This window comes from Mastacembelus armatus, chromosome 15, assembly GCF_900324485.2.
Source record: "Mastacembelus armatus chromosome 15, fMasArm1.2, whole genome shotgun sequence".
NCBI classification, from domain to species: domain Eukaryota; kingdom Metazoa; phylum Chordata; class Actinopteri; order Synbranchiformes; family Mastacembelidae; genus Mastacembelus; species Mastacembelus armatus.
The window spans coordinates 11,810,567-11,838,472 of NC_046647.1; the positions used below are offsets into that span (position 1 = coordinate 11,810,567).

Consider the following 27,906-nt stretch of genomic DNA (forward strand, 5'->3'; position numbering starts at 1 on the left):
ATATATTTGCTTCATCCATCACATATATCTGATTATTCCTATTTAGGATCACATTGATCTGCTGGAGCCTATCCCAGCTCTCTTTGGGTGAAAGGCAGGGGTACACCCTGGACAGGTCACCAGTCCATCACAGGGCCACATAGAGACAAACAACCTCACACACTCACACTCACTCCTATGGGCAATTTAGAGTCACCAATCAACCTGACATACATGTTTTTGGACTGTGGGAGGAAACCAGAGTACCTGGAGAAAACCCACACAAGCACAGGGAGAACATGCAAACTCCACACAGAAAGGCACCTGCTGGGTTTTGAACCAGGAACCTTTTTGCTGTGAGGCAACAGTGCTACCACCAATCCACCACGCTACCTATTTACTTAATATATCTATAATTATATTCCAGTATTATATTGTCTATTTCTTTGTACGTAACCATAAATTGATGCTTATGTTTAAATAAACTCTTGAATTCAGGGCTTTTTCTTGTAGCAGTGTATCTTTACACTGTAATGCTACTTCTGTACAAATTTTTGATATTGGAATTACTGTTCCAGATTGTCTTTAGATTTGACTAGACTCTGATGCACTCTTGTTTGTTGACATTTTCAGTTCATTATCTCACAGTGTCAGTAGCAAATGGGTTTCCTAGATCCACAGTGTCATTTGGTTCCGGAGAGAAATTGTACAAAAACAAGTAGTGATTCATCCCTAGTCATTAAAAGAACAAGGTCTAAATTGCTTAACTGAAATACTCCAGCAGTGAGTCATACAGCTGGCTAGTGTGCCATATTCACTTCTATTTGGCTTGTTAAAAAAAAACAGCCTACTTCATATTTCAATAAATAGTATGATGCAACTCTGTTAAGCCCTCAGATCCGGCAGGAATTGTCGGTGGGGCGGAGCGAATAGCTAGCACCCTGTCCACCTTCAATACCACAACTGAGGTGAGACCCTTGAGCAAGGCACCCCCAACTGCTCCCCGGGCGCTGCAGCAATGGCTGCCCACTGATCTGGGTGTGTGTTCACGGTGTGTGTGTGTGTGTTCACTGCTGTGTGTGTGCACTTTCGGAGAGCACAAATTCTGAGTATGGGTCACCATACTTGGCCACAAAAAGTCACTTTCACTTTACTTTCACTTTCACATGTGTACAGAAACCCACGCAGGCATACACAACAAATCAGGACAGAGGAAATCATGATCAGGTCCAAAATATAAATATGACTTTATTTCACAAACCCAAAAGAGATCAGCCATCCATAAAAGGAATGCCAAATGTACTCTCTTCTCAAGTCTAAACTGAATATATTTTCAGCAACATACAGTAATTCAGTTTCAAAATATGCAAGATCATCTATTGTCTAAACACCATTAACAGTACTGTAAAAACAATATGGGTCACATACATATATACATATCTTCTGCTAATAAAAGTATTTTTTCAGTTTTTTGAATGCTGGTGCTAGTTGTTAGTTCCTCGCTGGTACAAAGACTTTCAATGTGGACTGAGAATGTCCCCCACAGGAAACCAAAATAAACATTTACAACTGTATCTTTGCAATGTGATGTTCAAACATCTTTCTGAATCAACTGAATTAAAAACTGTGTACATTCATTTTATTTTGAGTGTATGTTATGGTTTTTGTGAATTGCTGGAGACTTGCATTTGTGGAAGACACGTGTACTTTACATGGACATCTGCAGAATAAATAGCTTTTGTACTGATTCTTACTGACACTTTGCTGAAAATACGTTGATCAATGTGGGATACCAATGTATCTCAGTCTGTTGTCATCCAGAGAAATGATAAAAATACCTTTGTATTGAATCATATACCAAATCAGTGTGTGCTAAGTTTAAAAAGCACCATGCCATCACTGTTTAGTATATAATCAGGTTAAGTCAATGCATGTACCTTGACATCTTGTCTTATTAGCACCAAAAGGAAGTAAAAGTATATAAAAGACCAAAACATTTCTCACAGGACATGTTCTACCACCAGTGTTAGTGTGAGTATCAGTGAGACGTATTTATCAGTTGTGTTGTAATTTCTGAAAACGAATAGCTCCTGTTTCGTTGGTTAATAATTCTGATTCACCAGGAGTTGATACCAACCCCCTTATTCAGACCCTGTGAAGAAGCTATCTGTAAACAAAGTCTTCACAAGGGTTGAGCACCCGAAAATCATCTTAGGCAATTGTCTGAGCAGGATCTAATGTTTAAGTGGTTTTCCAGCAAAAGCAAAGAGGAGGCAAAATAGTTTGATTATTCAGCATCGGCTAATACAGTTTTATATTAAAATCCAGAGTATGGATAAATCTGCCAATATTCTGACACTTTGTGATCACTGTAAAAAACACCAGAGGTCTCATTAGCACCATTAAAATGTACAGTAAGTTTTTGAAATCCTATAATCACACTTGTGCCCTATGAAAGACTCCTTTTCCAGAAGGTGAACATAATTGTCATAAAATGATAAGCTGTTGCCGCTTTTCACGATTCCTCATTATGTTTTGAACTTCCTTAGATATGTATGTAATTGTTTATCCAATGAATGAAAATCAAATAAACACAAACTAAAACAGGGGTTCATGCTAAACTGTCATATATATCTCTATTTGTACATACACACTGTGGCCTATGGATTGGGACCTTTTTCAAGTTAAGTTTAGGAAATAAAAAAGTGCTTTTTGATATATGCCAAACATATCTGTGAATAAAAGAAAAAAAAATTAAAGCCATCCAGGCGCTGAGAAAATAAACAAAACAAAGAAGTACATTTCTTTCTTAAACTGCTGACAAAAGTCAGAGGCAGCAGAAGGAAAAGCACAATGCTACATGTGACAACCTGTAGTAAAAATATCCACAATATTAGTCTTTTTTTCTACATTATATGATGTAATGAATTTGCTAAACAAAGGTTACAGTGAGAATGGCACCAATAAAAAAGCCAATGAAATTCATCTTATGAAAAGAGAACTATTGGTTGAAATAAAGAGCATAGACCTACTATACAACATAAATTCTGAGTGTCAATACATAATGCAGGTTATAATAGAAATCTTGCAGTAAACAGGCTTACACCAGGAATTAAATAGAAATTGTTATGATCAGAATAAATAATCACATCTTTTTTTGTTCTAGTCATGTATATAAAACCAGTTTAAAAACATCTTTAAAATGCTTCAAAGCACCATCTCTTTAAAATAAAAACCAACATGGAAACTCACAGTTAAAAAGCCAACAAACTTTGGTCTTCCTCATCATTTTAAAGGCAGAGACGAAGAAGGACAAAGTGAACAAACAGATATTAGAAAAAAACAATGAATATGACATAAAAATGAGAGTAGCAGTTTGAAGTTGACTGAGGTAAGGCAGAAGCACAGGATGTAGATTTTTTTTTTTCTGTGTGTGTGTGTGTGTGTGTGTGTATGTAAAACATGTTGACTAAGTCCAGCGATTGTAGGGGCCCGTTACTTGGGTAAGAGCATAAGGGGACACGGTGATTACACCATCCCTTGGGAGAGTCCACGCGTGACGTGTGGGGACATTCATGACCCTCCTTGTCTCCTCTGACTCCTCCTCTGTTTCCTCCTCTAGATCCACACCTCCAGCTCCTTTTCTGTTCTTCCCCAAGCCTTCCAGCATTCTTAATCTCTCAGCCTCTTCCTCCTTATCCCGTTCCCGCTTGGCCATTTTGGCGTCCCACATAGCCATCCCATGGCCTGGTTCATTTAGAGACTTGTGCTGGTAGAAGACCAGGGAGATGCGGGTGGGGTGGCTGCGGTTTGGCTTGAGGATTGGGGTGGTGGCATGGAGCTCCCGCCGTGCACACTCTATCAGGATGGATCCGTGTGATGGCGCTACAGCAACTCCACCTATATTGTGGTCCAGGAAGTTGTGCTCACTGTCTGACCACACCTTTTCCTGTTTCACTTCCTCAGGTTCAATTTGAGGACTCTGAAGGGAAACGGGGAGAGACGAAACCGGAGGGAGGTCATGACCCCTGACCTCTGCCGCAACATCTCCTGCAGTCCTGTGGAGTCCATTGAGCCTGCTGAAGAGGCCCTCAGAGGTAGGTCTAGGAGAGAAGGAGGAGGCAGGAGGAGCACTCCCGCTGGGGGAGGGTCTGTGCAGAGGAGAGCAGTGCACCTCGTTGGGCTCAGTTTTAAAAGTACAGGCGTAGTCACTAAGGGCATTATGTGGAGGTATACGTTCTGAATGAATACTCTGATTGCCAGATGCTGGCGAGTAACCATTCATGGTGTCACTCATTGTTTTACAATTGAAAGCTGTGCCTTTTTCTCCAAACTGCAGGCCAGGCAAGCCATGGTGGTTGGGGGAGATGACCAACCTCTCTGGGGTGACCCCTGCACCTGAAGTGGGAAAACTGCTAGTGCTCTGGTTGTAAGTGCTGGATTGATTCCTCTCTGGTAGGTATCTTCCAACGCTGGCAGGTCTCGGTGGTAGTTTGTATGAGCTGTAGTAGCCCTGTGCCTCTGTTTTGGATGTAAAAATACATGTAGGTCTTAAATTTTAATGTGATAATCATAAAGTGTTTACACTTTTTGGCATATTATTTATTAAAAATGATTAACATGACCAGAGTCTTGGATTCATTACCTTTGTTGGGGGTTTCGCTTTTCACTTTCCCAGGTGTGAGAGGAGTCAGCCCAAGCTTCTTCTCCAGTTTCTCTGCTTGAGCCCTGAGACGAGCTTCTTGCCTTTTCTTACGGGCTGATTTCACTGGCTCAGCAAGCAGACGCACCTGATAAACCCAAGAAAACACAATCAAACAATGATTTAAAAGATCACACGTTTTCATTTCAGTTTACATTTTTGCATCATTACAATTACAAAGAAAAAAAACAACAACATAATTCTAAATAGCAAATGGAAGTTTTCTGTTCATTCACCTCTCGGGGAAAGGAAGACAGAACTTGCAGCGCACCACTTTGGATTTTGGCCCACTGGCCTTCGACCTGACCAAACTCATCCCTGTCAGATATCTTGTACAGTGGCAGAACGTGGAGCTGCTCATCTTCTGGTATGTTACGCACAGCACGGTTATCTTCCTTGGTTAGAGTGCAAACCTAAAAACACACATAGACAAAAGACAAATTGTTCAGCCAAATAGTATGCTGTATCTAATCAATAACAGGGTAACAAATGACCATGGAAATTTGAGAACACAGTATAGGAACAGACTGCATGGTGTCACACTTGTTGCTTACTTACCACAGTGCTGCCATTAGTCATGTTGTGATTGTCCTTGTGAGCATGAGCACAAAAATCTACACAAGCTGTGACCCCCGAAAATGGACGCCCCTCTGTCTTGCCCAACCGGCAGTCACACCCTGTTTCCTCATGTTCCACCTGTGAGAGGTGAGGGACACGACATGAGAAGAGTCAGTTTGTTGTGAAGATAGTAAGAGAGTTAACATTTTCAACACTACAGGAGTCTGATGGCATATGAATTTATGTGAGTCAGAGGAATGAAGAAATCTGGAGCATAAAATTTGAAAAAGGTCTCTGGTGCAATCTGCAGTGATGCCATGCAATAATTTGAAAAAAAAAAAAACAGAGAGGAAAAAATGAATTTTACTGGAACACAAGCCTACAATCAGAATTATTTCATACCTGGTTCTGAAAGGCCTCAGGAGCCATTCTTTTGTAGAGTGGTGCAAGGTCGGTGGCGAGACCCTGAAGGCTGTCCTCCATCTTCTCCTCCTAAAAGTATCACACAGATTCAGGAGTTTAGAAAGAACAATAGCTTTTTAAAAATGTCCCTAATGTATTAATTGCTCAGCCTACAACTGTGACTGTCATACTGATCATCAGCCACTAGGAGGCAAATGTTTGGCAAAGATGCAGAGTACGCCTTTATTACAAACACAAACATAGTAACAAGCTAAATGTACTGAATGTAAAGACTAAAATCACTCTAATACCAGGAGAAACAAATAGGAGAGACTGTATTAGATGAGTTCCTCTAGAAATTTTAGAGGCTGACAGCTGCCTCACCTGCTCTGGGTAGTCTCCATGCAGGCGAAACTTGCGTGGCATTTTGCTTCGGGCGTACTTACAGCCATTAAAGTACATACTCCAGGAGCAGCCAAAGGAAAATGAAGCACCACAGGTGTCTGGGTCCAGGCCCTGGCATGCACATGTACGACTGTGGATGTGGAGTAGAAAGAGGAACATAAAAAATAAAAACAAGAAACAAAACTGGTTGGAAGCAGTGTCATTGCAAAACAAAGGAACAGGAACTCACTCTTCATTGAGGCCACAGCGACGGCTGGTGGGGGAGCCATATTTAAACAGGGTCTCTGTGAGCTCCTTGTAGAGGTGGTCTGCCATTTGCCGAGGGATTCCCTCCCACACCAGGATGAGGATCACCAATACAGCTGTGTCACAGTAGTGCCCTGCCCTCTGGCGGACCAAACACAGCAGCTTCTCCTCTTCACTGCTACGCCGGATCACCTGTCAAATGATTGGGCACATATACACACAAAAAACATGCAGGTTATAATAAATAAAGGACACTTATTAAGGGCAAAAATAGGCTTTTTGTAGCAATATTTTTGTTGCATGTTTTTTAAAGAATAGTTTAAAATAGTCAGCTTTGGGTGTGGGTCCTGACATATGTTTACAGATGATGTAAATTATTACTATACTGATGGTTACATAGTTGGGGGTGTGGTTGCTGTGGTTGCTGTAAGGGTAAGAATCTGTGATTAATTTCTCTCTCTATCCATGATGAGATGCACAACAAGGCCTCAATGTACAGCTGACTTATTGTGGATATTTAGGATAATAACATGAACATAAACATAAGCCACATACCCATTTAGCTATAGGACACCCTTGGGAGCTCTTTCCTTCTTTCCCAGTGTAAAGTACAACTTCAACCCTTACTGCATTTCCTTTGGCACCATATCTGTGACAAATACACAACACACATAAAAGAACCACAAATTTGTGCTATCGAACACAGAGCACATATCACTGACAACACATATTAGACAACATAACATAGCTACCACATGATGGTAATTGACAATACATAGCTCCTTTACCATATTTTAAGTTCCCCTATGAAGCCTTTATATATGTACAGATATGACTCCAGCCTCACCCATATGTGTATAGTATACAGTTTTATAAACTGATAATAAATAACAATATAGTTTAAAACTGGTGTAATAACAATATAGAAATAGTGGTCCGCAATGGTACATAAATTACTCAGATGACTTTAGATCAAAAAACGGAATTGTAATTGAAAAGCCCATTAACTGCAGAACAGAATATTTTCAGTTATGAGTGGACTGTGACGGACCCCAAGTTGTTTTAAACAGGCTGTCATCTTGTTTTACGGGCCCCTCGCCTCAGCTCTAGGGGTTTCCTGTTTCAACATGCTGTGTGTGCATTGTGTGTACATGTGTGTACAGCTGAGACAGAGCATGCACACATTCAGCTAGTTCAGCAATGCTTCCTTTTAATGACAGACTGGCTTTGTCCCTGCCCCATTCCACCAAGCCTGTAGTTGACTAGCAGGCCCTCATTGTGCTGGGTAGTAAACATACTCACATGTACACACAGTGTAAACAGAACAGTCACTCTACCTGTTCTCCATCAATTCCCTCACTGCAGCAACACTAGGTCCTGCCCCAAGGTGAGTATAGTAAGGTCCTTCCTCCTTTTCAATGATTTGGTCTATGGAAAAAAAAGATCTAATGTAAATCACAGTGACTTTAATGAGTGTAGAACTTTTCTTTAAATAGCACAATAGCCTTGTCGTTTCGAGGACTAGTTGCACAACCAGACACAGGTTGTGGATTGTTTCCTCTGATGTGGTGCTGGCATATTTTTGAGAAAAACACTGGCCCACAAATATTCATTAAAAGGTAGTGAGATAAGTGTAAATATGAATGTAACTTATTGTAAAGCACTTTGTACTCTGATTGAAAGGTCCTCTTTAATAAAGTTTTATTATTATTATTATTGTTGTTGTTGTTTATTTTATAAGGCAACAACACTCAACAAAGCATCCAAATCCTCCTTGAAATAACAGTAAAATGCAGCCTTCTTTTTTTTGAATTGGCCCTTGAATTTACAACACAACTCTTGTGTGAGTGTGTGTGTATGTGTGTGTGCGTGTGTGTGTGTGTTTGCATCAGACACAAAGAGAAACATAAAACAATGGTCACTTTGATGTTAAGGAACTGCAGATTTACTTGAAAGCACACATCCATGGCTGCCTGAGTCACAAAGTGGAATATATCTGGCGTGATACCAATGCAGATTGTACAGACCTGTCTTCTCCTGAGTGCAACTCACCCATGCATTGACAGGACGGAAGATCAGCCAGTTTTTTGGAAGGTGTATTGAGCAAGTTCTTGGTAGGGGTATCCAGAAAACTCACAGGAGACTCCAAAAAGCTGTTGATGCTGTTCTTGGATGGAGTTGATGCTGCAGAGTGACCCAGATCCCCATCAGTAGCAGTGGACAGGACAGTGACAGGTCCTGACCTCTCCAGCTTGGAGTAGCCCTGCTGGCTTAGTGGAGGGGACTGTCGAGCCCCTGAGAAGCCATTAGCCAGACTATGGTGCCCAGTGGTGTGGCTGAGAAAAGTGGTATTGGCAGAACTGGTATTAGGATCAGCACCATGCTGCAGCCCACCACAGGGCTGTACTACCTGAGATAACGAATTACTTTTGCACTCCTCTCCTGGTCCTGCAGCAATACCATTGCATGGATGGTGTTGTTGGAGTGGACCATTTGAAAGGGACCATGGCTGGTTTTCTTGACCATGAGTGTGATTGATCCTTATGAGAGTGCTGTAGTTCTGAGTATTGTGTGCATTGCTGTGATAAATGACTTGCCTCCTTTCATCTTCAGCCTCAGCCAAGTATCTCTTCAGGTCAATTTGAGCCTGAGGCAGAAACAGGTTCCTCTTGTGCTGATGGCCTGCTTTTCCCTGTGGGAGAATCTTCTGGCCTCCATTTGGCATGCGTTTTGATAGGGGGGTTCTGCAGTTACTTCCCTCATGTGGTCCATCACTAATCTTTTTTTTCCTGGGCTTGGAGGGAGTAGCTTTTGTTTTTTTGACGGGAGTCTTTTTCTGACTAGGGGGCAGCTGTGAAATGCAGTTGTATTTAATGGCCGACACAGGCGTTCCTCTTCGAGGGCTGTTCTCTGACTGCTGGTTGTGTCGTGACTGGATGATGAAGGCTAAGTCTGCCAGCTGAGCTGCCACCTCCTCCTCATCTCTGTTTCTCCTTACTTTACCAACAACCCTGTCACTGTCCCCCCCAAACAACCTCTCATGATCTTTACTAAACTTGATATCACTGGGATCTTTATAGCTGCTTTCAGACTTGATGAAATGAGAACCAAAGCCCTGTTCTGTCTTCCTACAGGGTGCTTTATCACCATCTGAGCTGGCTTCTAACAGGTCGTGGAGTGACAGCTTTGTGTTAGAGCTGGACCCCCAAGAGCACTGGATGACATTCCCTTGTCTGGCCACAGGAGGGCGTATGACTGACGTCTGGTGTAGTGGTGAGCTGATAACCGAGACTTTGTTGTTGCGGAAAGCTGCTGTGGGTTTGGTTTCTTGCTGGGTTGGAATTTTATTGGAGACTGAAAATGAGGCAGCAGTAGAAGTGGGATGTTCACACTTACTTTCAGCTTCAGTTGACCCTGGGGGCCTTTGAGGTATAGCTGCCAGCTGAGTCAAAGCCTCAATAGCAATAGCCTGATCAAAACTAAGTTTTCTCTTCTCTGCCAAAGACTGCACGCTTGGTAGCAAGACACTTGGAGGAGGTTCACTTTTGATTGGCTGGGGACAGCTTCGCAGGTTAATTGGAGTGCTTTTTTGACATGAGTCATTCTTTAAGTCTTCTGGCTCTTTTTTGATGAAGAGCAAATCTGGTGGCTCTGCTTTGATGGAGCGAAGAATGGATGAACGTGAGCCGAAAAGTTTCTCCTCCAGTCCCTTCCTCTCTGTCACAGAAAGGCACACCACGGCTGCCAGCGTAGACAGCGGGTCTTCACAGACCTCATCTTCATCATTCAGCTTGGTGGTGGCCTGTTCAGTGATCCAGACCCATGGCTCTTCAAGTTTGATCTTCTTTAGTGGAACTGACAGGTCACCTGGAGGAGTCTTGGGTCCATGCTCAGAACAATCTTTAGGGATTGTGGCTATTATAGTCCTTCGAGGCTCTGATGCGATCATAGTCCTTTTACTAGCAGACTGCAGATCAAAGTGCGACATCATTGTCATATTAGCACCGTTAGGTTTTGCCAAGTTCTCAGCAGAACCATTCTGACGAGACGCAGAAGAGCATACTTGTTGGTGAAGTGTAATGCTGGTCAACTCCATCCTGGGATCTCTTTTAATAAGTGCTGGCCGTTCGACTTGGTCCAATGCCAGGCTGTGAGTGAGCAAGTGGTTGATGGGGGGAGACTGTGGAGGTTGTGTTTGAGGTATGTGGCTGTCCTCCCCCTCATCATCCTCTGCTGCTGTGTGGGTGTCATCCATCTGTGCCTTGCCTTTGCCATTTACCGACCCAATTTCTGGAACCACCTGAGACAAACAGAGACAGAGAGAGAGAAACAAGATGAGAGAGGTGACTCAACAAGCTCTGGCGGTATACAGTGATTCAGCTTGTTTTAAACAGTCACGGCACACAGCTCAACAGATTGCCTCACAGCATGGCATGAGCATCTGCTGCAGTCACTGACAAGACTGTGGAAAATATTCCGGTCTGTAGAAACAAAGAATCTGCTTTCTCTAAATCTTGCCGAAACCAATCTCTAAACAGAGTTAATAAAAAATTAAACTGTTAGTTCCCAGTTGAGGATTCAATCAGGCCTGTGTTTCTGCCTGAGCTACAGTGTGATGCGAGCCACAAATCCACAGGTAGTCAGTAAGTAAACATTTGCAATCACATATAGTTCACTACCAGTGGGTCACTGAGGGCACATGTTACATTTATAGGTGTGTCCCTGGGCATGTATTAATGACTATGCAAGCACATATGACTATTCACACAATTGCCATGCTTATCCCTGTGCATTTTTAGTGACTGAGTGATTAAACAACTGGGGCTCTTACGCAAACACAGCTCAGCTACAGCACTGCTTGACCCTTCAGCTAAGACAGATTCTGACTGCCACCAGAGCTATGACAATCCAAAGGCACACAGTGCTACCAGTGATTGTCCCTAAAAGCCATGCTGATTACATACTTTTATAGTCTTAATTTCACCTTTTGAGAAACAGTAGTTAGGACCTTTTTAACAAGGGTTTTTACTACAGCATTGTGCTAAACATTGTAGCTTACATGTTATCTTAGGTTAGGTGACTAAGGCAAAACCATTCTATTAAAATAATAACATATACTTCTTTATTTTTCAGTTTGAATGAGTTCACGATCAAAGCAAAGTTGTGTCTTAATTTAAGACTGATTAAAAATGTTGCAGCATGACAAAGATATAAAAGTCCAGTATCATGTGCTAAGACTCAGCTGACAAAATGATCTTAAACTCATTTGCACGAGCTTGTGGATGTGTGTGCATTTTTGTGAGTTGTGTGTACATGAAGCTAACATTTGCGTGTGTGTATGTTAGCGATCCCATTTCCTACCTCTAATGAATTAGTGTAGCTGCAGGGTCTATGGAGATATGTTCTTTGTCACTGTTTACCTGGCATAAACACCTATTAAACCCGATCACTACCACTGTTTTAATACACTTTACAGCAGGATATGTGCACACAAATCGGACTGATCAAGATTCAATATAAACCAGACTCCTGTGAACACACAGACCAAACAGAAAACGAGTTTATTAGTTACACATGCTCTTTGTTCTTTCTATTCCCACCAGACTTGAACTAGGTTACTCTGATCTATTACTCCTAGATTAATACTATTATTATTTTATTTAACTAAATAAGATCATAATTTAAATGTGGAAATGGATAGAACTGCCCTCCAAAGCACACATGACAACAAAGCCACAATGCGAGATAGCCTCCTAACCAATGGAAAGATTTTGCATCTGTTAGAAACTGAACCATTAACCCTGTGATTACTGAAGCACCTGCTCTACCTCCTGAGCCACAGTTGCCCATGTATTATTACTGCAATAACATGTAGTAAGTGCTACTGTTTTTCAGTTTTACAGCTAAAAATCCACTTAGGCCCGAGGCATTTGCAGTAAAATGATAACAATATATTTGACTTTTAAGTGTGTAAGAAGAATTGAGCCAGATGGTGGTGTCAAAAGAAAACAAACGTAAAGTATTGAAACAAAGGAAAGAGAGTAAAAATGCTATTTGTGTTCAAGCTGTTATGACAATTAAAGGCAAAGAAAATCTAAATTTGCCTTTTCTGTAACATTTGTTCCATTGTCATTGCTGAAAATTCATAGAACATGGTGTTCTAGATAGAAATGCTCACTTTTAAAATATGTGGAACTGGAACTGTTGAGCCCGATGTTTAGCAGTGATGGCTGAGATAACTGAATATGTTTCTCATGGTTAGATTAATTGTAGATGGGCTGGCAATATTTCAACATGGCACCAACTTATTTATGTTCTTGGCCAGTGATTCAAAAGAATTCAAAATGGTTTGCCAAAATGCTTTATTACAACAGTGTTAAAAGTTTTGTAAGGAGGATTTTTCTTGTAAGTCAAAGTACAGTTCGATAGTGGGAGTAGAGGTTGCAGAAATCACAGAGCTGTTCGTGATCAACAAAATTTGAGATCAGACATGATTAATAGGATCAGCTGATTTATCACCAATTCACTGATGAGCTCAGATGCCTCTCTGATCCATCACACTTTGTCCCCATTCCACTACACTCTCTGTGACTGTCAGGACTGTGTCTCACTGATAGATGCTGATGCAACAGATAGCTGGAGCACAGGCTGAGGTAACAGTGAAGCTGCCGATACAACAGCGTGAGATACCCACTCTGCACAGCATGTGGAAATGGGCCACCGCAACATTCAAACGTGAGGGTGAGAAAAAGAGGGAAAAGATGGGGAGCAGCGAGAGAAAGAAAGAGAGGAAAGAGGTTGTCTGCCACAATAAAATGCTTTCAATAATAACGCAGCACTGGCTGTCTTCCAACACTGCACCACACACATGCGTGTCTGTGTGTGTGTGCATGCATATGCCTGACTGTGCATCCATTTATTCATTCAAGTGTGTATAATATGAAGCTGACATCAAAGTACAGCTTCTGCTTTAAATTATACTGCATTTACTCTTGTGATAACAAAAAGCCTAATGCAGGATGCAAATGCAGAGTCATGTGCTCTCATTTAGCCACTGGGTCTCTGGTGAGAGCTGGGTCTGTGATGCGTTAGGGCTGTGTCTTTGTGTTGTGCTTGTTGTGTCTGCCTCAGGGCATCTAAAGTCACTTACACGGTGCTGCACTGATTCAAATACAAATCCCAGTCTTTGTCCTTTCTGCTACACAAACATATACCCAACTTCTCCTTGTCACAGCTCTAAATCTTCAATAAAACATATAGTAGTAAGAGCATCTAAGGGGCATGCCTGACGCACAAACACACAGTTTGCGACTTACCGTAGCAACAAAGTGTGACCATCGCTTGAATCCTAACAAACCACTCTCAAGGGATAAGTCTCCAAGGAGGGTTGAAGAAGTGTGTATCCACACTCAACACAGAATCACATACACAGCACCTACAAACATGTTTACATACATACAAACACATCTCCAACTGAAAAGAAAGAGCCCTTAATTCATGAATTACTGCTAGCAGTGTACTTTTTGTTCACTTTGTGGCTTTGCAGAAATCACCTTAGAAGACCCACAGTGCAACACTCTTACAATGAAGCACTGAAAAAGCACGCTTCCGTCCTTCGCTGAGAGCGCAAGTACTGTTTTATGTGTGTTTCGCTTAGCACGTGAGAATTTCCTTCATTCATTGAGAGCGTTTCCTGTCTGCGCTGAGCTCAATGTCATATTCTCAACACACAAAACACACTACACACACTACTATAAAAGGAATAACTGAGAAAGAAGGCGTTATAATTGACAACAAACCAGATAAAGTTAAAAGAAAAGGCTCACAGAACACCAGCACGGATCACAGCTGAATCAACTCTAAAGATCTACTCATCAAATGGTGTTAGAAAGAGGATTCTGTTCTACAAACGACACAATAATAATGTCTTTACTACTGCAACTAAACAAGAAAAGCCTGCTAAATTACAGGTTACAACCTAAGGCTTACAAGCACTGCAAAAAACAGCAGGTGCAGAAATATGGCTGTCCAAAAACACTGCAAGAAAGAAAAGAGGAAGCAAGGGACTCAAACAATACAAGAATGAAAAAAGACAACACGGAAAGAGAAGAGAGGTCTCTGCTTCTGTTGGAAACTCTGTTGCTGACTTTCTTGCCATATCCTTTAAACCCACCTGGAAAAGACAAGCCAAACACTCACACACAGACCCTCAGTGACTCAGTAGGAACAATACACCAGCTTCCAAATGAAGCGCTCCAATCAGCTAAATCCCAGGTGACAGAGAGAGACACAACAGAGGATAAACTCTTGATGTGCTCTACTGTAGCTGACCCATCTGCAGTGAGAGAACAGGCGCTTTCGGCTGCTTTTACCTTGTCTGTCCTCGGAGGAAGCCCCTCCGGTTTAGGCAGCATATCCCTAAAAGGTATTGGTGGCCATCTTGCTTTGCCTTCCTTCAGCCTCAAAAGAAAACGCTGGCTACAGTAGCCGTGCACAGGGAAAGCTCCTGGGTGTCATGACTAGGGCGACTGTGAGCCGCTGTAGCAAAGTGCTGCTACAGCAGACACACACATACTCGCCACACACACACACGCAGACATATAGACACACACATATATGGGATGTCTTTTGCAGACACAGACAGAGCCTCATCAGCCAATGGCGTGAGGACCTTAGTGGCTTGTAAATTATCTTCCATGCCTAGACTCTCCTAAACAAAGGATCCCCTATGTGGGCTTTTTACTCCAGCCATACGCACATCGATTGGAGGCAATCTGTGGAACGGATACTGCACACATGCTGGATCTGGATCAGAGGAAACTAACTCCATAACTGCTGAGATATTAACCCTTGAAGCAGCTCAGCAACACTCATTTTGGGCTTGGTAATTTTCAGTGAATTCCTTGCTCTAACACTGAAATTTAATAGAATTGAAAACTTAATCTACAACAAAATCTAAGTGATTAATTGCCTAAAATCCATATAAATAAATAATGCCCCCATTTGGTACTCCCAGCATATCCCATAACTCTTAAAAACAACATAAATTGCATTTTTATTGGACTATTGGATGAAACAAACAGGACTAATTCAACTAATCAATCAGTTAATCAAGTTAGTTGATAAAAAAAAACAGAAACCTACTCATAATAGTTAAACTTACATCCATGAGTAAAATACTTGCCTTTTAAACAGAAGTTAACATCACATGACAGCAACACTGTCCAGTTTGCAGACATTTGTGTGGTATGTCTCCCTTCCTCATAAACTGCTCCCCCCAGAGTTTCAAGGTACCTCAGCTATAGTATAAGAATCCTATATCAAACACTATCATCTGTATGAAAGCATCATTTTCTGCAAGACCTCAATATAATCTAGCAGAAAAGAGGATGTTCAAGAAATCCATACTATGCTTTTTCCTTACTGTCTCAACAATCCTTACCCTCTTTCTCTCATCCACCCCCAAAGCCTTTTTCTCTTTCTAAATGATTCCCTGAGGAAAAGCTGTGGTTTGAGAGAAAACAAGGAGTGAAAAAGCAAACGACAAACACAAAAAATGTTATGAGAGGATAAGCACACCCCCACCACCACCTCCACCCCTCCCTTAAAGACAACCATGTGGCCAAGACGCTGAGGTCACATCAGGACATGGAAACATGAAGGCAGTCCGAGCCAGAGCATTTTGATAACCAACCGTGTGTTTGAATGTGAGAGCAGAAAGTATGCAGCTTAATCCACACACGTCAATGAAAACTATATCAGTATCGTGTCTATATGAACTATAGCAACAATAAACATCCAAACATCACACACAGGTCACGGTGGAAGATACAATCAGTTTTAGCAAAGCACCAAGTCAAGATCTCAAAAGCTATTTATAAGCCTGATACACCCACTAGGCTTAATTTATAGCTAATATAGTACATGAATTTAAAAGCGGTTTATAAAATGGTTAGGAGGAGTCCTTAGTTCTGTCACAGCAAAAGAGAATTTAATACGTTACAATTTATTTATAATGGTGCCACTACAAAGTTCAACTGAGCTGTTCAGTCAGTCAGTCCTTGTCAAACTCCTACATTGTGTGGTTTCATCTTGTCTTTCTTTCACAACCAGTGCCTTGGAACAACGCCAGTGGATGTCTTTAATCATTTTTCATAGTATGAAATACTGGCTGCAAATTTGAGAACCATATTGCCTGCCCATGTAGCCTGAAATGAACATAATAAAGTTGTAAGGATACCTGCAAAATGCACAGAAGATCATTTCACTGATATTTACACAATATATATATTTCAATAACTAAAGAATCATTTCCTTACAGTCATTGATGTCCTGGATTCTCCTTAAACCTGGACAGGTTTATGATGGCAATTGGGTTGTCCGAGTAAGGAAAAGCCTTATGCAGGTTATTTTAAATTGGAGTTTCAGAATCACTGTGACAGTTACAGCTAAATTCTCGTTTGAAGAGAGTTGTCACGAGTAGTCTGACAGGTTTGACATTTATGGAAGACTGGAAACTAGACTGTTAAACAGGTTATGCCAACCTAAACAATAAAACAAGCCTGTGTGAGATACACACCTAGCAACTGCTATCATATCAACTATTAACAGACATGCTGCTGAAGTCTACAGCTAATGTTCTTAATATCTACAAAAAAGGTAACTAAATGCACAAAAATATGACATTCCACTTTGTTAAACAAAGTCCTGCAGCCACTCTGTTCCTTCATCCAAAAGTACTTTATATCTATTAACAATATTCCACCGCACCTTTACCTTTCAGCTCTTTAAGTGTCCCATCTACATTTTTTTCTTTTACAAGCTGCCCAGTACTTTGTAGGAATGAGTAGTCTGGACATTAATCACCTTACAGTACATGAGCATGCAAGTATGGTAAAAGAAAACAAGTTTTGAAATGCAGTTTTAAACTATCTCTGACACATCTGGAGGCTTACCCACTAGGACCAATGATGGAGCGGCGCCAAACATGATTGTTGCCAATAGTCATTACTGCCATTACTGCCAGTGCTAAGGTCAACTTGTGCCTGACTCATTTGCATGGCAAAGCAACAGATTTTTCATGAAGGCTAGTACTCTGAGGGAGTTTCTCCTCTTCTTCTTTATCTGCATTATGACTTTCCACCTCTTATTTGAAAGGTAGTGGTATATGGCATACATATAATAATCCAATGAGAAAAAAGCAGATATGCCATCTAGGACAGAGATATGTATATACGTAGGTGTGTGGGGTGGGGTGTTAGAGGTACCAGAATGAGTGCTAACAATTATGGAAACAGTGCAAAACAAGGCTTCATGCTTGGATGTGTCCCAATGCTGCATATTTAGTTCACACTTGCAACTTCATACAAAATCACAGACACTCAAACATCTTTTTGCACAGGTCAAATCCCGAAAGACCAACATCCGCAAAGGCCACAGATAAGCAGGACTAAATCTATATGCAAATAATCATATTAGCATTTGGATTTTGTAAAAGCCAGGCTGATTTTCCTTAAGAACCCTGAAACCATAAAGCCTGTGTTACCTTGGAGGAGGCAGTAGTATGGCTCATATTCAGCAGACCCCAGAGGCTCCTCATGTCTCACACTACTCACTTTTCCAAGAGAACATCTGTGGACTCAAGACTTAAACTAAATGTCTGCACAATAGCTTTCTGTACTCTTTCCTACATGCACTCTGTTTTCTCAACAAACATACACACAGATATAAATGCATGTTTATAGCTTTCACACTTCCTGTATGGATAGTTTGAAACCCTTGGGGAAGGCTATTTTCAGGACACAATGGATTCATATTCAAGATTTTATTTCGCACATAAACACAGTGTGTTATGTAACATACTACAATCCCACTCCTGGAAAAAAGCACACCATTCAACACCACACCCTCAACCCACATGGACTCAATTTAAGGATGACAGTGGTTGGTCAGCGCTAAAGAACAGCAGGTCACTCCAATTCTCACACCTCCGTCTCTTCCAGGAGAGGAGGGATAAACACTAAAACCTATACACACGGATGAAAGACATTTAATCTTGTGGCTAGTTTGTCTCTTCATGTATTTAGTCACATGTCTGGACCTATTGTAGAAATAAGACAAACATTTGTGTAAACTTTTTGTTACCTTGGCACTGTGGTTTTACGTTTTGGGGTTAGAGTGGCTAAATATGGAAATAAATGTTTCACCTTGGGAAGGACAGAGAGAGGTGAGTGGGTTCATCCATTTTGTGTAAACACTGACACACATGCACACATGCTGACCCAAATACATGCACAAACACACAAACACCATGCAGGCAGAGCAGCATGGGGGCCCAGGAACCTCAGAAAAAAGCTTACTTAAGTTTGGGCTAGTGCAACTTGCTGAGTAAGCATGTTGACCAGATGACTGCACATGCATGTGCGCACGCACACATAACTATGCATATATGTTTGCAGAAAGATGCATGCAGTGGTGCATTGTGACTGTACATACTGTACAGCAACAGTATGTACATGAGAAAATAATGAATGAAGAACAGTGATCAAAAATTAAAGCATAATAACATAATTTAAATTAATTATGTTCATTACCATAGCAGTCAATAACACTCTGGGGTTTGAGGTTTCTTAACATATAATGACAGGTGGAAGTAAGGAGGAGGAGTTTTTATCCTCTTCAGGTGTATAAGCTATATTCCAAATTAGGCAGGTCAGGCTGATGCATGAATAAGCTCTGGTTTCTCCAGAAAGAGGCGATTGTGTGCCCTTGATAGGATTTGAGTGGCATTTCTTTTGGGGGGCAAAGTGAGGATTTCTTTTCAAACAGAGAAACCAAGTGGCACAACTTCAAAGCTTACCCAAGGACTTAAAGCCTTACAGAAGTCAGGACACAGCACAAATTCACAGATGCTAAGAACCAAAGAGAACTCGGGAGTATTGGTATCAACACATCAACACTTACCGTTACAAATGTCTTCTTAAACTATAAATGTTGCATTGTTGCTGCTGTAAAAATGGACAACTTCGCATTAAAAAGAAAAACAGACAGCATCTGAGTGGCGTCCCACATCATTTAATTACTGTCTTTGGCATAGCCTGGGCCATACATCTGCTCAGATGTATAATGGGGCCCTGGCCAAATAACTGAACCCCTAATCAAATAAAACAGACACTTCCCTCCTTCAAACCATTTTCCTGGGCTGCTACCCGAATCCTGAATCTATTATGGATAAGTATCTCCCAGGGTAATTTTAAATTTAATTGACTTGGACCAGGTTAACAGAAAATACAAAGTAACCCTAACGATAGGCAAGCCCGTGTAATAATGTGTGTCTGTGCTGAAAAAAGAGAGCAGCTAAAACACAAAGGCTTGGTCATATAATGACTTGGCTTTGGTAAATTGTTGGCAGAATCCTTGACATTTCACCAATCTTCCTTTCCACCTCAGTCTTTTGCTGTCCCACATATTTACGTAATGAAGAGAGAGTGTGGATATGCAGCTGCCCAAGGTGCCCACGTGCATGTGTGTGGAAACCTGTACTCATTTTTGTCAAAAGGAGATAGTTTCTCCTTCAACACCAAACAGATTGCAGAGTGACACGCCAAATGCTACCATGTGTTAAAACTGTTCCTGATTTAATGCATGTTTTGGCATATTCACTGGAAAACATGTACACTTTACACAACTACTGATGATTTTCCATCAGGTTTTTTTAACCTGGCAGTCAGTTCAATTTCACTTCAGTGCAGTTTGGCAATTATCTTGACTAAACATTATGTCTACTTCAATAGCACTAGCAACTTATTGTCAGCATTTACGAGATATCATATTCCGTTTTGACTCTTTTGTCATACTATGGTGAAATAAACATTGCATGACTCACTGTATGCTATACTATTGATTAATAGATTAATTCATAAAACCGAATTAAATATGTGAATATTTGTTTTGTTTATATTGAAATAATTTGCATTACCTTATCATCAGTGTTCAAGATCCCTGTATTTGTGACAAATACATTAGTTGACTCAATACGCTGCTTACATAGCAGTAAAACTACAGCTACATCACACAAATTTGCTACCAAATGAAAATGGTGTAATAAAGATTATCAAAAAGTAGAAATATGGGCTCATAATTCTCACATTTCTGTCCGAATGACACAAAACAACTCACTAGCTATGCTCACATTGTTTGCATAAGGTGTTCATCCCTTACAGACCCAGTTTGCTGCTGACCCACTATGAGCAGTTTAACCTAATTACCTAGATGTAGGTTATTGAGTTCAAAGCCTTAACCCCACAGTAGTGCATGCACACTTGTTATCTCCACTAATCCTCATAACAACCCAGAGAATACGCCATCAGACAACCGTGACAGGTTAAAGGTCAGCACCAGACAATAAGGTCACCATGGCAACCATCTCAAGTCCTGCAGTGTGCTTGAAGGGGAAGAAGAGTTCAGACCTGACAGGAGTATCTTCTGGGACAAATCACTCCTACTTTACATTAAACACTTTACATTTAAAAACAATGAGAGTGTTTTGCTGCATGACAGCCTGACCTCCAGGCTATAAACAATCTTAATGCAAACATACATACTGCCACATGCATGAACACTTTCTTTTAATCCAAACACATAGGTAGGGATCATTCACATGCAGACATACAAACATGGCTTTGAATATCTTCTATGATGTCAAAGCTAACAGTCAATGCTGGGTGCTGCAGGCTGCCTGTCCTCCCTACCAGAGTGCTGTCTGACAGATTTGCAAGTGTTTTCTTGATACACGTGTTATCTTAGCTGGGCTGCTCCTCTGGCAAATGCACTGCAGCAGAAAAAGGAGAGGAAGAAGTTGCAGGAGACAAATTAGTTTGCAGGATGAGAAGAGTTGAACTGCCTAGCTGACTGGAAGCCTGCAGACATTTTGGAAAAAGTATACTGTCCACCTGCAGCTGCAATATATGGGAGTGAATGCTCCCTTTGGTATGCTATTATAGTGTAAGTGCATCTCACCAATTGCAAGCGCTTGATAAATACAGTGACAGAAAGAGACAGCAGCAATCACAGATAATACAACCCCATCTATGTGTGCTGTCTTTTGCATCTGTGTCAGTCACATATATTATGTGGTACATAACTTGCCTTGCACAAAACTGCAAAAACAAATGTACTATTTAATGCAATAACTGTTGAATTCCTTTGGTGAACACAGACATTGGAAAAGGTAAAGATAAAAGTGTTTTTTTAGCCTGCATATGTACTAAGTAGCTACAGTGTATTATTAGGAAAATGAACTGACACACATTAGTCTGGAAACTACAATAACAGTTTATTAAGATAATAATAATAAGCAGAATCGCACTGTATCTTGCATCCTTAATTTATGGATTTCATTATGTATTTAACAGTGTGTGACTGACTGACTGAAGGACAATAGTGGGTCACTCCTCTGTGAAAATGCTGATAATGTCTGTTCGGCTGTGCTTTCTAATAACATTATCTATGAGTGTTGACATCACCACTGAAAGTGACTCAGTTATGCAGCCTACAGCTCTAAACATGTCAGGACTGTTTCAGTCAAATTCTCTCTACAAATACAGGAGTTTTTGCACTCAGTGAACTGTAGTATTTTGTTTCTGGTGTGTATGCACTAGTGTGTATGTACATATGTGTCTTTGGGGCCAGCTTTGTCCTCACTGCCGAACACAAGGCGGGGGCCACAAGGGGGCCATCAAACCTGAGTGAAACCAGACATTTTTAAAAGGAATACTCCAGTGTCACTGTGCACCATGCTCACTCTCTCCATTATACATATCCAAACAGTATTTACCATTGTAAGGCATTTATTTTGTTTTCATACACATAACACTAAATATTTGACGTGTTTTGTGTATACTTTTGCAAATATGATCTGTATAAAATGTTTAATAACAGAATAAAACCCAAAACAAACCACAGCTAAGCCACACATTGAAAATGGCTCATTATGGTAAAACCAGGCGCAGTACGCAAATGCATCCACACTGAATTCCTCTTTGGCCTCTGCTACTTTTTTCTCTTAACCTCAAGGAGTTAAAACACTCACTGGAAGGGTGTGTGAGCTCGATCAGCAAGACCGGCCAGGTAGTATGTTAACATATTACTCATACTACAAGCACACACAAAGTACACCCACATGCACTCACAATGTGGTTTCGTAAGTTATACATTTAAATACAAGACAAAAGGTAACCTTACTAGACCTTTTCTGGATGTAGAATTAAATAATGGATGAAGCTGAGGATTTAACTTACACCTCATAATTATAACAATTGTCCTGACTGTGCAGTACCAGGTACAGGCTCTTGCTTGATGCCTCTGGATTTCTGTCATTTTATCATCAGTGTTTCACACTATCAGTTAACAACAGGACACATGCATTAAACAAACATACATACTGTGAGTGTGTCTTTGGCCCTGAGCTGCACACACACATACAGACTTACACTTCAGGGCTTTCCAAACAATATGTTTGTAAATCACTGTTTGGCCTGATCATTCCCATTCTGACCTCCTCATATATTTTGAAATTGTGCACAAAGGTTTAACACTGCAGGTATTATATAATCAACCCTGATCTGCTACTGCCAGTGCTGCCACTCTCGGAGCTCTGCCAGTGCATGAATACATGCTTGCACACACACAAGACTAAACATAGCCACATGGACCCTCACTCACAGTTGTAAGTACACCCCCACCCCCACTGCATGGACCCACTTAAGTATGCACATGGTCATGCATCTATATACTACTGCTGCAATGGACTACGCTTATTCCCACCTACCAACAGGATTGAGAAGATAGCTGTCCCTACAGAAAATATAGATAAGATAAGGCACCATAAACACAGATTTTTGTGCAATTCAGCTAAGGCCACATCTGAATAATTTCTACTACTTTATAAATGCACAAACAAACTAAGCATGCATTAATCATTTTCTGACAAACACAAAAAGAAGCTAACAAAGCCCTGACAAAGTTTTGCCATATAGTTTTTGTCATCAACAAAATATTAGCAACACTTGCCTTTACATACTGTACTTAACATACATTACAACCTTTTTATTTCGCTATAGTTGTGTTTGTGGGTATTTTGGTCTTGACCAACTGCTGCAGAAAAAATAGGTATTTATATTATTAGATGCTGGATTTTCTTTACCAGCTAGTTGTTGTATTTCTCTATGTGCTATTTAACATTGAGCAGGTCATGCACACTGGATTTGTCTCAAAAAAAAAAAAAAAACAAACTATTTGCTGCAGCCAAAAATGACCTACAAGAGCAGGAAAGTGAACTAAAGCAGTTGCACTGGGGGACAGGCATTGTCACAGCGAAAACTAACAATAAAGCTCAGTAAAGCTAAGGTGAGCTGAAGATTCAAAGATAATACCATATAGGTTCATCACTAAAAGTAACCCCTTTCACATTGTCACAAGCACAGCTGCTTGAAATTTTCTCTCTATCCTGGGTGTTCATCGTCTTACTAGATCTCTCCTAAAATATGCATTCACAATGCCATTCAGAGACACTGTGTAACAACACACTGGCTTTAATTACATGCCAATAGCCCTGCACACACACTAGCATGCACATACACAGTCATCATGTGTAACTCATAAATCAATTATTCTATTGCTAGTACCATGGATGACACGCACACAAAAAGACACACATACTCCATCTACGTTCTGAGTGGCTGCTGGTCATGTGACACCACCTTCCTGTGTTACACAGGACATTACCGACACTTTATAGTCGCACTTGCAGTCTCACCTGATCTCTATGCACCACGTTTCCACATGCAGACACAACACCCCCACCACACACACACACACACACACACAAGCACATCTACTTTTATCACTCAGTGTATTCCCTAAGGTATAACAGGAAGACACAGTGAAGTCGTGTGTACACCATCTGCTGAAATCAACCAAGACCACTCGAAATGTAGAAATGTTTCACTGTTTGTACCATCTGACTGATACAACTGTTAATTGCGCTGCTACCAATGGGCAACGGGGAAACCTCAGAGTTCAAAGGCAGTGATGCCAGTCAGTTTTCAGCTGATTCAACTGAAATCATTGTCTAAATTCACTTCACTGTGAGACTTAATCTATGATATGACCCCAATAAAAACCACTCTGATGTGTTGCTATTCAATGTGATTAATATCTACAAATACAGTGTAATATAAGTCTTACCTGTGGAACAGAAAGAGTGAGCGGAGAGGAATGTCTTCTCCTCAGTTTCACACACTTCCTCAGCTTACAGATCTGGTGGCCAGTCCTGCGGTTGAGGCAGCAGCTGCACTGTCCACAGCTGATTTTCCTTAGGCACGGCTCGCACACCCCACACCTGCTCCGCTTCTTCTTCTCCTTGCTCTGTGGTTTTGAAGCAGTCCAGGAGGGTAAGCAGGTCCCCTCTGGCCCCCAGGATTCAGGCAGGACAGAAGTGTTGGGTTCATCGTACCCTGCTTCGGATTCGGTGTCAAAAGAAAAAGAGGAGCGAGTGCTTTCTGAACTGCAGGAGAAGGTGGAGCTACTGTCCAAAGAAGGAGTCAAGATCTTTGGCACTGAGTCCAGCTCTGGTTCTGCTACCATAACACTATTCTCGCTGTGGTTTGGTTCACACTCAGCTGTAAGGGCTTGTGTGCTCGGCTGAGGAGCTGATGACAGCACCAGTGAAGGTGTCTCTTTCTGCCTGTGGCCCTGCAATGGCTCTTGATTGGATTCACTATCTTTGGTCTGCGTCTCTGCTGGTGTGCGAGCTTGTCTCTCTCCCTGAGGAGAAGGGAACTCCGGACTTTGCAGTTGGTGTGGCTCCCCCTGGCCTGAATCCCTCAAGCTCCTGTGTTTGAGGGAGTCACTATGAACAATAACTGGTGTTTTTCTTCTCACTGAAACAGTTTGCAACATAAGGGTATTTTCAAGGACACCTGATGGGATTTGAGGTTTAGCACCATGAATGGTAGGTTGCATGTCTATCTCACACTGGCTCATAACCTCTAGTTCAAGTGACTCTAAGGTGGAGGGGGCTTTGGTGGGATTTGAGGTAGCTGTGATGGAGACCGGTAGCACACTTACAGGTGATTCTACCTGTGTTGTCAGTCCATTGTTAGAGTGTGGGGGATCTGGAGGTTGAGAAGCTGGAAGGCCAAGGTCGCAGTCCGAAAGGCCGACGGAAACATCATTCTTGTTTTCTTTCTTTCCTTCCTCACAATTCTCAAGCCTCTCAACAATCTCCTCCATCTCTTCCAGAGTCTCATTTTGTCTCTCAACTGCTGTAGCTGCCTCTGAACTCTCTCTTCTCTCATGACTGATTTCCTCTTTTCCCTCAGTGACAACTATCATTGTTTCATCTGTCCTGTTCTCTTTCAAGTCCAACATGTTACCCTCCTCCTGATGCACAGTACACACATCATCTTTCCTACCATCACTGGAAAAATCTTCAAGCTTATTTCCAAGGACTGAGAAACTGTCATTTCCCTTGCTGCTGCCCTGCAATCTTGGCGGGTCAATACTCATTAGGGCAGAGGGCTCCGAGGGCCTATCTTTACTTCCGTCACTGCAGAGCTTTGGCTGTCCATCAACATCATCGCACACATGGGGCCCAATCACGCACCTCTGGTCACCTTCACTGTTATGGCTGATAGTCTTTGTGTCCTGCTGGGTTATGGTACTGTCATAGCTGTACTGCACACAGTCCTCCAGTGTGTCATTACATGGTGGTGAATCTGCTTTAAGAGGACTGCCCTCTTTAGCATTGTTGACTCCTTGAGCTTTATCTTTAATACCCAAATGCGCCTCAAAATCAGTTTTTAGACAAACTGGATGGATTTCTTCAACGTCGCGGGTATCTGGTTTCTCATTTTTCTCATCTGCAGTTGAATCGTTGACGCTGGTGCTTGAGCGTTGTTTTTTTGTGTTGCCATGCTGTGCATGCTGCCATCCTCTCTCTGTGGTCCCTCTGCTGTTTCTCCCACCTCTGCAAGGTTTAGGAGGCTGGCAGGGAGTATCAGACACTTGTGTGCCCCGGAGGGACTTCCTTCGCCCTAGGGGGCCTTGTAAGTTGTGGTGATGTGGACTGCTCAGTCGTCTAAGCCTTGGCGATCCTGTTACATTTACAGCATGGTTACCTCTGCCAGGAGACCTCCCAGGGCACTGACTAGCAATCCTATTAACTCTTCTTCCACGGGGGCTTCGGCCTGACTGTGCCTGGGCCCTGGGCGTTGACCTTTTAGGGTCTGCAGGTGCTTTCTGGGGCCGCTCTGTGGGTCTTCCTCTGGGTTTATTCGAGTTACAGGTTTGTCTCTTGGTGCTGATCACTTTCTGGCCATTTCTTCTCTGAGCAGGTGTCGGCCTCCTCGTGGATTTGGTGGTAGCAGGCATGGCTGAGGGTGTGGAGGGGAGGACTTCTGGCAGCCAGCATGGGAGCCAATTGAATGTTTATCTTTTGCTTAGCACACAATATATATATATATATATATATATAGTATATATATATATTTTTTTTTCTTATAAAATCTTCCTTTTTAGTGTTTTATTTTGAAAGTGTAAACTATGGTGCTATTGCTGTTGTGTAATTGCTGCACAGGACCTATAACAAAGAAAACAGGAGGGAAATATCAAAAGACGTGTTCAGCGTGACAATGACAAACTATTAGAGCAATACCAAACAAAAACATGGTGTACAAATGAACAACATCAGGGCTAAAAAGCTCCTCTTTTATTTTCTTCCTCTGCTGGAAGTGACACTTTATGTCACGGTTATAAGTGCAGACAATACAAAAATTTTATCGTATCTATACGTAGAAGAAATATTTGGAATAAGGTCATAATAAAATCGGAATAACTACATAAAAACAAAAGCTACAGCTTCCTGGGCACGGCTTTAACAGTTTAAAGGGCAGGCACGTTGAGGAAAGGGCTCCGGCCGGAGGTCGAATCCTGTTTTCGTCTTTCTGACTGCCGGAAGAAGGGCTTATTATGGTGTAAAAACCCGTTCAGCGTCGCTGTTTATTATTATTTCTGCACTTGACTGTCTGGCATTTAAACCTCCGTGTTGCGTCCGGGAGGCTCAATTTCGTATCGCTTGTTCTGCTGCCAATAAAGGTTTTGTTTCCACGTTTACGGCTGAAATGCTTTACATACCAGAGAGAGACAGTTGCACTGTCTGAACTGCTAATAATACTCCGCTCCAGCGAGACAGCGAGACCTTGTATTGGTTTCCCTCCTCGGCAAATATGGACTGCTGGCAAGTTCAACCCCTCACGGCGGTGACACATGGACATGATACGAGCTCCCACATGAACGTACAATAGTCGGTTTTTAAAACGTGCACCGTGTCGTCTGTGCGGTGCACGACACCCGTTAAAATGTAAATCCCTCTTCTGTCAGTCCATTCAGGGCAGCCCCGCTCCCTCTCCCTCCGCCAGACGCTCCGCTGGCCAGAAACTCGTCGTCGGCACCGAAAGGAAGAGAGGACAAGAAAACCCGGGCTGGAGTACCAGCACCGCAAAAACCGCACTGCATAGTGTTTGATGAACCTGTGCTTGCATTTAACGTCGGCA

The 27,906-nt window shown here is 41.7% G+C and overlaps 1 protein-coding gene across 1 annotated transcript; it reads right to left on the reverse strand.

Annotated features, from left to right (window-relative positions):
* Nucleotides 1–1,202: 1,202 nt before the first annotated feature.
* On the reverse strand, nucleotides 1,203–27,794 carry tet1 (tet methylcytosine dioxygenase 1). The gene is made up of 12 exons (XM_026308860.1): nucleotides 27,488–27,794; nucleotides 24,539–26,933; nucleotides 8,345–10,592; nucleotides 7,630–7,720; nucleotides 6,848–6,941; nucleotides 6,276–6,484; nucleotides 6,026–6,176; nucleotides 5,642–5,731; nucleotides 5,240–5,377; nucleotides 4,918–5,094; nucleotides 4,625–4,769; nucleotides 1,203–4,500 (listed from the first exon to the last, which is right to left on the reverse strand). The coding sequence occupies exons 2-12, from the start codon at nucleotides 26,723–26,725 to the stop codon at nucleotides 3,449–3,451; spliced, it is 6,582 nt and encodes a 2,193-aa protein (XP_026164645.1). The 5' UTR covers nucleotides 26,726–26,933; nucleotides 27,488–27,794; the 3' UTR covers nucleotides 1,203–3,448.
* Between the last annotated feature and the right edge of the window lie 112 nt (nucleotides 27,795–27,906).

Bases quoted from the DNA above. Each gene is read 5' to 3' on its own strand.
- tet1 (XM_026308860.1), bottom strand. From the start codon at position 26,725: ATGCCTGCTACCACCAAATCCACGAGGAGGCCGACACCTGCTCAGAGA. The intron at 6,485-6,847 runs GTATGTGGCTTA...ATCATTTGACAG, and splicing joins GGTGTCCTATAGCTAAATGG to GTGATCCGGCGTAGCAGTGA. The intron at 5,378-5,641 runs GTATGAAATAAT...CACCTCTCACAG, and splicing joins CTGAGGCCTTTCAGAACCAG to GTGGAACATGAGGAAACAGG.